This window comes from Pelophylax lessonae (genome assembly GCF_965119305.1).
Source record: "Pelophylax lessonae genome assembly, chromosome: 12".
NCBI classification, from domain to species: domain Eukaryota; kingdom Metazoa; phylum Chordata; class Amphibia; order Anura; family Ranidae; genus Pelophylax; species Pelophylax lessonae.
Genome location: NC_138779.1, coordinates 88,111,161 through 88,125,257, shown reverse-complemented (window position 1 = coordinate 88,125,257; position 14,097 = coordinate 88,111,161). Strand labels below are relative to the sequence as shown.

The 14,097-nt window shown below is 43.5% G+C and overlaps 1 protein-coding gene across 1 annotated transcript in view; it reads right to left on the bottom strand.

Moving 5' to 3' along the window:
• The window catches only part of ACAP3 (ArfGAP with coiled-coil, ankyrin repeat and PH domains 3), a 325,607-nt gene that overhangs the window by 71,681 nt on the left and 239,829 nt on the right, over positions 1-14,097 (bottom strand). The window contains exon 10 of the mRNA XM_082273559.1: positions 4,714-4,826. Within this exon, the coding sequence (XP_082129685.1) occupies positions 4,714-4,826 (113 nt within the window). The remainder of the gene's footprint in view (positions 1-4,713; positions 4,827-14,097) is intronic.

Sequence of the window (14,097 nt, the reverse complement as noted above, 5' to 3'; positions counted from 1 at the left end):
CTTGGCAACCAGTCAGATTTTCCCCTTTCATCTTCTAATTTGCAAAGGCATTATAAAAAGGAAAAAGCAGTTCTTATTGCAGGCATATTGCCATTTAATATACCCAACAAAAAAGAGCAAACCCACATGCTTAAGACTTACAGCATAAGAGGTCCCAGGGCAAAGTTTATTTAAGTGACCTTAACCAGATTTATGAAGAATAAAATTGGATTTTTGTCTTACCGTAAAATCCTTTTCTATGAAGTTCATTGACGGACGCAGTCTCTGTTCTTCATACCAGTAGGGTTATACTGCCCCCTATAGGAGTAGGGCACTAGGCAGAAAAAAAGTTCTGGCTACGCCTATGGGCAGTCCCAGGAGGTATACTCCCCCTCTCTGCTATAGCATGTCAGTTTTTTAACAAAGTGTCAGAAATAACAATACCAACCCTACTCAAAATAGAGGGGGCGGGTACTGCGTCCGTCAATGAACTTCAGAGAAATGGATTTTACGGTAAGACAAAAATCCAATTTTCTCTATCGTTCATTGATGGACGCAGTCTCTGTTCTTCATAACAGTAGGGACGTCCCCAAGCAGTGCCATAAAAATGAGGGGTGGGAACAGCAGAAAATAATTCCCCAAGGCTGAACCGTAGCCAACCAGGCAACATAGGACTCATCAGAACAACAAGATGAGACCCACCTGAGAAAACCTTAACCACTTAAGCCCCGGAAGATTTTACCCCCTTCCTGACCAGGGCCTATTTTGAGATTCGGCACTGCGTGACTTTAACGGACAAGTGCGCGGACGTGCGACGATGTACCTAAACGAATTTGACGTCCTTTTTTTTCCCACAAACAGAGCTTTCTTTTGGTGGTATTTGATGACCTGTGCGATTTTTTGATCATGCGCTATAAACAAAAAAAGAGCGTCAATTTTGCAAAAATACCAATATTTTTCAAATTTTTTTAGATGAAATTCCCAAAAAAGAAAATGTAAAAATCTAAATTTTTCAACATTTTAGGCCAATTTGTTTTCTGCTACATATGTTTGGTAAAAAAAAAAAAAAAAAAAAAAAAAAAATATCGCAAAAAGCGTATTTTGATTGGTTTGCGCAAAAGTTATTGCGTTTACTAACTAAGGGAAAGATTGTCATTTTTGTTGTTTTTTTTTTTTAACGCATAATGGCGGCGATCTGCGATTTTTTTTGCGGGACTGCGACATTGCGGCGGACAGATCGGACCCTTGACTGACATTTTTGGGGTTACCAGTGACATTACTACAGTAATCAGTGCTATACATATGCACTGTTACTGTAAAATGACACTGGCAGTGAAGGGGTTAACTTTTTTTGAGAGGGAGGGGTTAAGTGTGTCCCTAGGGGCGTGATTCTAACTGTGATTGGCTGTGGCTTGAGGTGTAAGAACAGTGATCAACGGTCCTACATAGTAGAACCGTATGATCACTATTCTTACACAGGGGAGAATGACAGGCGGCTTGTTTACATTAGGCGCCTTTCTCCCGGTGTAACGGACGATCGCGAGTGCCCGGTGGACATCGGGTCCGCCGGGCACACGCGCGGTGGGGCCCGTGACCGAGCGGGAGCGCGCATCCGGCGGCGTGCGCGCGCTCCCCAGAGCCTCACAGGCTAGTGACGTACCGATACTTCACTTTGCCTGTGAGGGGCTGACCGCCGCAGTATATGTACTTGCGGCGGTCGGCCAGTGGTTAAACATCCTCAAGGGAGACTAAACACCCTTAATCGGCAGCCTGCAAAACTTTGCAGCCAAAAGGAGGCAACTGCAGATGTCAGCACATCCACCTTATAAAACCTCGTGAAGGTATGAACAGACGACCAGGTAGCCGCCTTGCAAACCTGAACCACAGATGCCTGATGGCGAAAGGCCCAGGAAGCACTAAGTGCCCTAGTAGAATGCGCCCTAACAGGAAAAGGTGGAACCTGACCCTTAATTAAATAAGCCTGCACAACTGTCTGTCTAACCCATCTGGAAATAGTCGCAGCAGACGCAGGCAGCCCTTTCTTCGCTCCATCTGTGAGTATAGAGAGTGAATCTCACTTTCGAAAAGACTCCGTAGTCTCCAAGTACACCCTGATTGCCCGAACCACATCTAAAGTATGCAGTGCAAATTCCTTAGGGTGTTTAGGTTTAGAACACAAGGAGGGTAGCACAATATCCTCATTTAGGTGGAAACTGGAAGGAAGAACGTCAGAACAACGCCACCAGTTCCGACACCCTGCGTGCAGAAGTAATAGCCACCAAAATGGCCACCTTCTAGGATAAGGTAAGCAGGGGAATCTCCCAAATATTTTAATAAGGAGGTTTCTGGAGAATCGACAGCACCAAATTAAGGTCCTCCCTGAGAGAAAGTTTCCAAGGAACGTCTGCGACTAGCCTGATCAGGTCGGTGAACCAAGCTCGGCAAGGCCAGTCCGGAGCCACAAAGATGACAGGAATCCCTTACGCCTCGATCCTGCGAAGAAGTTTTGGTAGCTACTTGAGTGGGGGAAAGGCATACATCAGCTGATACTGACCCCACGGAGCCACCAGCGCGTCAGTGGCATCTGCCAGAGGGTCCCAAGAGTGGGTCACAAACTTCTGCACTTTCCTGTTGATCCGAGACGCCAACAGATCTACTTCTGGAGTGCCCCAACAAAGGCACAACTGCTGGAACACCACCGGATGGAGAGACCATTCCTCTTGATCCAAAGTCTGTCGACTGAGGTATTCCACTCCTGTAATGAGAGCAGCGTAGTGATCTGGAACAAAGCGTTCTGCCCATCGAAGGATGCCTGCCACCTCCAAGGCCGCAAGGACACTTCTGGTGCCCCCTTGGTGATTGATTTAAGCCACGGCCGTGGCATTGTCCGATTGAATGCGCACTGGAAAGCCCTGAAGGTACTCGGTCTAGTGGACTAGGCAAAGCCTGATCTCTCTCAGCTCCAGAACATTGATCGGTAACCTGGATTCTTCCAGGAACCAGATTCCTTGAGCAGAAAGTTTGCCGAGAACAACTCCCCACCCTAACAAACTGGCATCCGTGGTGACAACTGTCCAATATAGGGAGAGGAAGAATTTTCCTTGTTTGAGCACCGGGGACTGAAGCCACCATATCAGGGACCCTTCTGGTCACCTGGCTCAGCTGGATCTGGTTGTCCAGGGACTTTGGATTTTGGTCCATTTGAGAAGGATTTCCTTCTGGAGGATCCTTGTGTAAAAGAAACACCCCCGAAGGACGACACGATCAGTCCCAGAACTCTCATACAAGTCCGAAGGGACAACCATTTGCTGGACAGCAATAGCTGAATCGCAGTCTGGAGTTTTTGGCGTTTGTCCGGAGGAAGAAACACCCTGGCTGAGGATGAGTCCAAAGTCAGGCCCAGATAATCTAGTCTCATGGAAGGGACCAGGGACTACTTCTGAAGGTTCAGAATCCACCCGAACCCCTTCAGAGTTCTCATGGTGACCTCCAAATTTGTCACCAGTGCTGAGGGAGACTCTGCACGGAGAAGCAGATCGTCCAGGTAACCCAGGACCGATATCCCCCGCTGGCATAATAACGCCAGGACCGGTGCCCAGACCTTTGTGAAGACATGAGGAGCAGAGGCAAGACCAAAGTGTAACTCCACAAACCCAAGGGGACCCCCCGAGCCTCCAGGACAGGATCGACAGGATGGGGGGCCCTGGTAGTGACAGGTAAGTCCCCCCAACAGGATCAATCGTCTGATCGCCGGCGGAGCACCCCCCCGCCCCCATCATCGGCATGACACCCGGTCCCAGCCTTCAGGGTTAGCTGCAAGCGCCCCATATCCCCAGTAGATGAGGGGAGGGGGACAGGTAAGGGGGGTGCGTGACAGGACAGAGGGAAATCCCGGGGGTCCGACCATCCTAGGAAAGGGCCCGCGTCCACCCCAAGACCTGCCAGGGGGAGAGGGGGGAACAATTACTCACCATACCTGGAACAGGAGGGCATCATCTCCTGACAGAATCCCTCTCCACCGAAATGGAGGGGCTGTTGGTCAATAGAAACGCTGCGACTCGGGCCTAGACCCGGTCCTGTGCGACCTGGCGAGAGGTTTACGGCCACGCGGCCGACCTAGCGTGGAGCTGGGGTTTGCACTCACTCGCTGGCTGGCTGGGGTTTGCGCACACTCGCTGGCCAGCTGGGGTGACCACTGGATCTATATATCCAGCCCGTCATCCAGATCCGGCTTAGTTGCTTGTAGATCTCACAAGAAAATAAAAATCCGGAGGAAAAAGAACAAACTAAGGAACTAGGTCCTTACTCCTGACTAGGCAGATTAAAACTGACATCCTATAGCAGAGAGGGGGGGGAGTATACCTCCTGGGACAGCCCATAGGCGTAGCCAGAACTTTTTTCTGCCTAGCGTCCTACTCCTGTAGGGGGCAGTATAACCCTACTGTTATGAAGAACAGAGACTGTGTCCGTCAATGAATGATAGAGAAATATTTATTGTGAAGACATTAACATCAAAATGTAAGACCCATCGCGCATGTATCTCTTCGAGACTCCCTTATCTGCGGGGGCCCCGGGACATAGCCGCTTGTGCCCATTTTGTTAGGGCAAAGTCATTCCTTAGCTAAAATTATGTCACTACTCAAAGGGCAACTGGCACAGAGAAGCAAGGTGTTAGATAATTGATGTTTTTGGACAAAACTGGTTACTGAAATTTAAACTGAACGCTGTACTCACCGGTTCCACGTTTTGAATGCATTGCTCGCCCTCTTGAACAGGTAACCTTCCATCACCACCCCATTTGGGGCATCAACATTAAATTCTGCCTTGGAGTCATCATAGGAGAAATCCTGTAAAATAAAAATATCAACTTACTAATATATCTTACGGACACATACTTAAAAGGTCAGTCCACCCAAAATTATATTTCAGTGTATAGTAGGTATAAGAAGGTTAAACCAGCTGAAAGGGGTCTTACATATCTCAGGGACTCAATTGGTGAGATCATTGCTTTTGAGTTCCAGGGTCTGAACATCTTCTATGACCATTGTGAGGCGCTCCCATTCTCTGTGCTGAATCTATTTTATTTGATATCATAGATGATGAAAGAGCTTGAACACACACAAAGGTGATGTGGAACACCCAAAATTGCCAAGTGGATGAAAACTGAGCCAGTAATTATGGCAGGGGATCTCACTATAACAGAACTATACTTATCTTCACTCAAGCGCAGTGGTGTCCCGGAGATACCTGCTGTCTGCTGAAATCTTCAGCCGGTCGGCTTCCGGGTACCGATCTCCAGTGATTTTCATTAGCGGGGCTGAGGTGACATAACTCCCGTGCATGCGCAAGGGTTCATTCATCTTGGCACTGTCTAAGTTGTACACCGAGCTGCGCATGCGCAACTCACTGTACAGTGCAGACAGACAGATAAGAAACTTTAATGAAACATGGTATGTCCCTTTTGCATTAAAAATCACGCCTGTTCCACATTGTTTTGCATTCTTCCTAAAGTTCCACGTTAAGTATCCAAGCCAAAAAGAAGCCAGGAGCGGACTTGGCCCACTGGCTTCATTTATAATCAATATTTTACATAGCAAATTAAAAAATTGCCATAAAAGTAGTAGTATCAACGTTAATGAAGGTAAAGTTACTTTTTTTTTTTTTTACCCCACTTTAAAAAGTCAGCATTTATAGCACAACTACCACAAAGCTCCATTAAAGAGTATCTAAGAGTAACTAAACCCTGAAAATGTTATACAAAATACCAGTCCTTAGATGGTGGCAGCATTCGTTTTCAATTTTTTTTTTGTTTTTAAGGCTTTTTTCCTTTGTTTTTTACCTAGTGATCTTGCCTGTAACACATTTCTTAGGGATAACAACAAATCACCATATTGCATCTATCTATGAAGGAGCAAGGTCGCCACCTTAGGCAGCTCTTCTGTTTTTGACTACTACACAAGGTTGTGTAGTTCACAGAAGAAAGCTTAAAAAACTGGTAATCGTTTTTGAATTTCAGGTCAGTGCACAGAAACTCACAAGCATGCTAGATTTCTGGCAGGTTGAACATGTATGTTTGAGGACTTGCAGAAAATGCACTTAGCCTAAAAAAGAAAACTAATGCAACCACCACAAATAAGGACTAGTAAGCTGCAATAGATTTTATTTTTGTTACACTAAGGTTTGTTTTACAATGGTAGCAGTGTATACTGCCCTCTGAAAAGTAACCTGCAGTGGCTCTTTTTTCACAGGGTGATTAGCAGTGGTTAGCAGGTGTTCAGGAGGAGATCTTGCCCCCTCCTGAACATCTTTTTTTTTTTTTTTCTTCCAATCCTTGCAACTTTGAGCCAAGCCTTACAGTTGTGGTGCTCTGCCATTAAACTCTATGGGTGGTGCCACCTGTCAAACTCTACAGCCCAAGGTAAAAATGCTGTAGCTGTACACAGTCACTGCTTTATAAATTGACCCCTTTAGGTAATTATCAGCATAATATCTTCAGATTTCTTCCTGGGAATATTAATTACATTAATAATATTAAGATAACAATGTTCTAACTGCATATTATATGAGATTCCGTGTTACGAGTAATCTACAAGTTTAACTCAAACCGAAGCTTAGTCTGCAAAGGAATAAAACGCCTTGCTTTCCTGTCAGGGGGGTTCTGGGTATCTGGGACAGCAGCAAATTAGGATTTCATTCATTCTGGCTCTCCACGGTAATTAAGAAGCCGAATATGTTTTTGCCCGGCATTCAATACCTCCCAACACTTTCAGAAAGTATCTGCTGAAGCCTTTTGGCTGTGAATAGGCACTATTGATAGAATAACTGAAAATGGCATTTTGCGTTCCGGAAGCCATCTTTATTGGGGACACTTAACATTCATCTCAGGCTTTTCAGCTCTTTAGAGGGTGACCTTTCTGTCTGGTGGAAAGGGCAATATCTGAAGGGTATAAAATGCCAAACTATAAAAAGGTATTGGTGGGTTGGATGGAAAAGACTTTGATTATACAGAACTATAAAATATTTTTATTATTCATTAAACAAATAAAAAACTGAGCCTATATTGGCCATTAAAAGCATAATTCCACTTTTCAGAAAAGGATATATTAGGATAGGGCAGCATCTAAAGTCAAAATTTATTTTTTAGCTTTGGACAGCGTTTAGGTCTGCGAGGTTTCTAAAACTCGCCTGCATTTACACTAATAAGTGACAACACTGCTTTTGCTTGCACTGTTGCGATCATCAACATTGTCACCCTTCAATGCACCCTCCTGCAGGAAACTCGCAGCCATTAAAAATCCAGCATCAGCTCAGCATATGCACAACATCAGCCTCCATAATACCCACCACATCATTCAGACTTGATGTACACCGATACATGCTAGCACAGGAAATCTGTGGGACAGTGCTGTGGTGACATGAACAGTGTTGCAGTGTTAATTTTGATGTTAAATTTCGATTTAGTTTTAGTCATAGTCTTTTGACTAAAATGCCATTTTAGTTTTAGTCGTATTTTAGCTGACTAAAATCTCCAGTACATTTTACTCTACTAAGATCTACTGGGTTTAGTAAAATTGTAATGCGTTATTTAGGCATTTCTCTAGGTTCGCCAAACTAATTATATTTCGCCAGGAGTAAAAATCGAATAACATGTTATTATTTATGGTATTGAGGTTTGAACATGTACTACAGACACAGATTTAGCTGTTGTGATAATATCTTTATGCCTGCCAGCACTAGGGTAGTCGCTTTGAATCCCAATCACGACACTACCTGCACGGATGTCTGCATGTTCTCCCTGTGCGGCTTTCCTCCCACAATCTAAAGACATACTGGTAGGGTAATTGCCTCTTGGTCCTAGCAGTGAAGTACGTACAGGGGTTACAACTGGGGCCCTGACCCCTTGTACACCTGGATGGGAGGGGTGGCGGCATCTAGAGGAACCAATCTCTCCATACAGCTGCTGAATTCCTGTTTCTCCCCCCTCTCCCTCCTGCAGAAATTCAGCAGCTGCAGGTTGCTCTACATGCCACTCTCGCAGCTCCCTATCCCTGCCCTGCTGCCCCAGCGCCCCTGTTCGCTCCCCTGGCCCAACCCCCCCCCCCCCCTCGGCAGTGTCAGGATGGAGAGCAGGGAAGGAGCCGGTACATGGGTAATTTACTGGTCCTTCCTTGTCCTAATAAATAGTCAATGAACAGTAACAATCTAGGACTTTTATTTTTTCTTTATTTATAGATAAGGCTTAGTAAATTGTGTTTACTATGCTTCAGTTTATGAACGAATGGGAAGCTCTGTACAGAGCTATTCCTGTTCATTCATTCTATGCTGCTGAGGTTGTGTTTGGTCTCCTTTCTCTGTCTCAAATGTAAAACATAAGAGCTCTGCTTAGATCCCTGATATTTCACCAAAGCTCACCAAAGGGGGTCCTAAATTTAAAAAAATAAAATAAATTGTAAATAAATAAATAAAATATAAAATGGTAAAAAAAAAAAAAAAAAAATACGAAAAATAAAATACCATAAATAAAAAAAACTACTGACACCAATGGTGGAGCTAAAAGGGTCGCAAAGGTTGCACTTGCGCCCGGGCCCTGGTATTCCACCACCGTGGGAGGACCCCAAGATGGCAGGAAGAAGGCCTGCTACAGCACCATGGTTTCTTGCATCGGTGCCCTAGTATGTGTACATATGAATGTGAGTTAGGGATCTTATATTGTAAGCTCCTTGAGGGCAGGGACTGATGTGAATGTATAATAAATATGTAAAGCACCACGTAAATTGACATTGCTAAATAAGTACCTGTGATAATAAAAAAAAAAAAATCCAGCAGAGTGCGCCAAAGAGATAGTGTGAATAGGTGTAATGTGTGGAACTGCATAGCAAAGGGAAAGCATTGATGGGAGCCTGCATCTCACAGCCAATACAGTTTGCCGATAGAGTCAGGGGGATGGGGCTTTTAAAGACAGGGGGAACGCTGAGAAAAGCAGAACGTCCTTCTGTCACATTTTCGTTCCGTTTTTGTTTTTTAAAGAAAATTGGAATTGATTTTTTATCAATTGACTTAATTCTAATTTTTTTTTTTTGTTTCAACACTGCAGTAATAGGGATCCACCCAAGGTTTGAAACAATACAGGTTTTTGGAAAACAAAGACATGATTTAGTTAATGGATCCTGATAGCAATAACTAAAATGACTAGAATTATAAGAGTTTAGTAAAACTACAAAAGTACACCTGTCATAAGAGAAATACAGGGCTGCCATTGCTGGCAACTCCTTTTGAAGTTGATATTTGTGTTGCTTCATCAAAGACCCATAACAAGCATGTAGCAAATTTAAGTCAGAATTAAAGATAAACTATAAAATAATGTAGCCATGTACTATATTTATCAATACACCTGTAAACAATGTTTTAAAAATGCAAACAGTGTAAGTACCTGAAAGAGACTTGATCAGTCTCTTGCAATCCCTGCACAGCAGAACTCACACTGAGGGAGGGAGAAGAAGCGTATAGAGCCGTACAGCTGTGCTGCAGTGCTATGAACATGCTGAAAGAAGGAGAGAGCAGAGTGACAGAGATTACATCATCAATCTGCTGCTTCTGCTTTCTTTGTTCATTAACAGGTTAGAGGAGAATAGGAGACCTGTAAGTGTTACTAAACTGGAGTAAGGAAAAAGCAGGTCTTCTGCTCTGTCCCAAAGGCCTTGTCCACGGGCAGGCAGGGGGTGCTACAAAAAAAAGGGCCAAAAGCTACAGTTTTACCCCCTCCCCCCACTTGCTTAGTAATTAACATCCGGCAGCCATGTCAGTATACATCGCCACCTGAAAAACAATTGGATAATTAAATTATTTTTTTTTATTCACTTACCTTGTTTTTAAAGAAAATATACTTACCTTCCTTCCTCTTCCTCCCTCTGCAGCCGCGGCCCGCGCCGTCACTTCCTCCTTGCATTGACTCCTGGGAGATGAACATCATCGATCCCAGGAGTCAATGCGCCTGCACCGGCCCGCTGCAGGCACATCATTCCCTGCTGAACAGCTTCTGGGCATTCTGGGACTCTGACGTCACCGAAGAGGACGCTCCGGCTTCAGCTGCCAACACCTGAGATGGCAGCACTGGACAAGACATTTTCAAGGTAAGTATTGCTTTTACAAGGTAAGTGAAACAGGGGACAGTTCAGAGGCTATCTCGTTGCCTAAATGCACTAGCCCTGACTGTCCCGGGGGTATTTTTATCTAAAAAAACTTTTTCAGGGTGGAACTCCACTTTAAAAACCCTGTCACGATTGGCAGGTGGTACTGCGGCTAAACACAACCCATTCAAGTGCACCGGAAGAAAGATTCCTGGTAAGTATTCTCAAAAGTTGTACCACATCCCTGATTCATGTACCTACAACAACGTTTCCCCTAGGTGCTTGGGACTTTAGAGGCACTAGGAAACTATACTAAAGTTTAGAAAAAGAAAAAAAAATGTATAAACTTTAGTATACTTTACTAGTGCCTCTAAAGTCCTAAGCCCTTAGGGGAAACTTTGTTGTAGATTCAAGTGCACAGGACTGCAATGCCTTGGTCTTTTTTTGGTTAATTTTTTGGTTATATGGTTAATATAGGCACCTCTGAGCCACCTGTCAAATGCCCCTGGAAAGCATTCCATCGCTAATTGGTTTTTCAAAGGACAGCCACATGTAAGCTAGGCCAAAGGGCTGTGTGGTGTCGCAGAGTAAATTGCAGATCTGGATGAACAAAAATCTATGGCAGGTAAAACAGATTCCTTATTTATACTGTATTTCAATTGTGAGTTTAGCCATTTGTGTAGAGTTCAGCTTTAATTCAGAATTCCTTTTCTCTATACTTGTTCCAGGACAGTCACTTATGAAGTGTTACATTCATTTATGAGCTTGACAGCCAGGCAATCGGCATTCTCAGTAGAGGTCAGCAGTGCTAGCCTACATGATTTATGACAAGATTTCTGCAATACAGAACTCTTAATATTTTTTTCTAAAATCCCCACCACGCCAACTAAGATACATCAATGTAAGACTACTGAAAGAGTTAAGCTCATGGTCTGTTGCTTAGGGGGTTAACCCATCATTCCTTCACTTTCAGCAATATGCGCCGTCTTCCATCCGTGACATCACAATGGTTTCTGTGGCAACAAAATCCAATGCCAAAGAGGCCGCACAATGCTGTGTAAGTATCCTTCCGAGTGCCCTCGTGGGAAATGCGCTAATTTATGCAATCCGACAGGACACAAGAAAAAAAAAAAAGTTAAAAAAATGTAACTGTACTCTGATGTAGGTTAATGTATTCTGATCCACAGTGGCTACCCCGAAACAAGCGATCAAATCAAGCGAGGGATATACTGTAAAATGGCGATTTCCCATCCTGAATTATTAATATAAATCTCAGTTTTTTTATTTCTTTAAATTGAAACAGTATAAAGATAAAAGTAAAATATATCCCAACTAAGGAAGAAATCAGAGACAATCAATGACACCTAGACACTACCAAAGCTGCTTAGGCAAGGATTCCATTTCATACAAGAAACGGCAGGTTGCGATTTGATTTGGAATACTCTAATATGATAAAAGATTATATTCTACCTTATGGTAATTTGAGACAAAAGGATTTGGTGCTGCTATTTACATGCATATGTAGTGTTAAATAATGTAAAATAAAAGACCAAAATTCATAAATCACAGTGTACCAAAGTGCATGTACAGTGCCTCAAAAAAATGAATGATTAAAGTGTACTAGTGCCAAGTGAAAAGTGATCAGTGATGAAAATACAAACTATGTATTCCAAAAAGGCATAAGCCCGAATGTGATTAAAAACAACAATAAATCAATATTGCCAAAATTCATATAAAGTGCCCAGTGCTCCGAATAAGTTCTTGTGTGATGCAGAAGGACAATATTGCACCCTTAATCCAGTGTTCCAAGTACCATGTATCCACACTAAAAATCTTTATTATGGTGCTGCTATAGAAACATTTATTGGTGGTGTTGCGACAGAAGAGAGTTCCACACAGTCATGCAGTGTGCTTGATGACTCCACACGTGCCCCCCTTTTGTTGCTTCACTCACCACAAATCTCTCACCTCAAGGGGTAACCAGCATTCGGCCGCTCCGGATGATGCTGTTGTGACGAAACGCGTATGGCGGAGCTACAGCATTATTGCATCACTTCCGGTATTCGGGTCTGTGAAGTGCATTGCGTCCCAGACTTCTTGGTTTGTTTATTCTGATTGATTTCAAAGCAAAAGTGCAATACTATTTATTTTGATAAACTGTGGTTTACAGTATTACGCTATTCACTCACCAGAAATCTCTCCCCTCAAGGGGGTACCCAGCATTCCCAGCTCCACATGGCTGTATGTGGATATCCAAGACCAGCCCTAGAGTGTCTGTCCTTATTATTTCCACTGCCCAAGCAGTCTCAAACATGCAAGGAAATAGCAAAAACAAGCTCCATAGCGTATTAAAAATTGTTTATTAAAATGAATAGTATTGCACTTACATTTGCGTTAAAATCAATCAACATAAACAAACCAGGAAGTCCGAGACACAATGCACTCCACAGGCAGAATACAGGAAGTGATGTAATGACGTTGTAGCTCCGCCCTACGTGTTTTGTCACAACGGCGCCATCAGGAGTGGCTGAATGCTGGTTACCCCTTTGAGGGGAGAGATTTCTGGTGAGTAAAGCAACAAGGGGGGGGGGGGCACTTGGGAAGACACTGGGCACACTGCATGACTGTGTGGAACTCTCTTCTGTCGCAACACCACCAATACATGTTTCTATAGCAGCACCATTATAAGGACTTTTAGTGTGCATACATGATATTTAGAACACTGGATTAGGGACGCAGTATTGTCAGTTCTGCATCACACAAGGACTTATTAGTCAGAGCACTGGTCACTTTATATGAATTTTGTCAATATTGATTTATTGTTGTTTTTTTATCACATCAGGCCTTATGCCTTTTTGGAATACATCGTTTGTATTTTTAGCGCTGGTTACTTTTCACTTGGCACTAGTATACATTAATAATTTATTTTTATGAAGCACTGTATAAGCACTTTGGTACACTGATTTATGATTTTTTTGGTCTTTTATTTTACAATATTTAACACCATATAAGCACGCAAATAGCAGCGCCAAACCCACTTTTTGTCTGAAATGACCATATTAGACACTACCTCGGTAGTCAGTGACAGTAGGGGCAGCAGTCACATACATTTATTATCTATTATCCATACCGCAGAATCACACAAACATATTATTATATTTTACCTCAGCCTTTGATAAATCCAAAAGCCTTATAGCTTTGTGGTGCTCATTGTAAAAACAGCAAGCCAATAGAAAGTGAATGCAATCAAAACTTCATAAACCTACAGACAATGAACTACACTTCTACACAGCTTTTTTTCGTTTTTTTTTTTTTTTTTTACCAACACTACAGGTAATTCTCGCATTCGTGGTAAAATAAAAGGAAACCACAGGCAGAACCGCTCAATGATTCATATGGGAATCAGGTTAGCCCCAAAAGTAATTTTTCATTTGTGCATCAGCTACTAATGTTGTATGTACATCATGCAAGTAGAATCTATTATTTCTAAGGCTAGGTTTAGATTGCGTCTAAATTGCAGCGCTTCTGAAAAGCGATCCATGTTCAAATCACTTTCTAGAGGCATTTCACAGGTGGTGAGGAGGAGATTTGATGCCTCCTCGCCGACCCTATTTAAATGCTGCAAATACCGAACCAACTCAACACATTCAGAGTGCTTTTTATAAGCATTGCATGCAGCTTGTGGGGCCTTTTGCGGCTTTTTTGGTGGCCATACTGCCTGCAGAATGCAACAGGAGCAATAGCTTTTGCCATTAGAGCAAAGCTTTACGACCAGAGCATGTGAACACCCCCATCTGCTACCTTTGCAGCTTAAGGCCCCTTTCACACTTGGAGTCCGTCGGCGGACTCGGTTTTTCTCAGCAGGGGATCGATCCGCCGATCCCCCCGCTGAGCAGGCGGATGGCAGCTCTGTCGCCACGCTGTGTGCGGAGACAGAGCTGTCAGGTGCCTGTCAGTTCTCATCCGATCCCATCTGATCCGATCTGCTGGA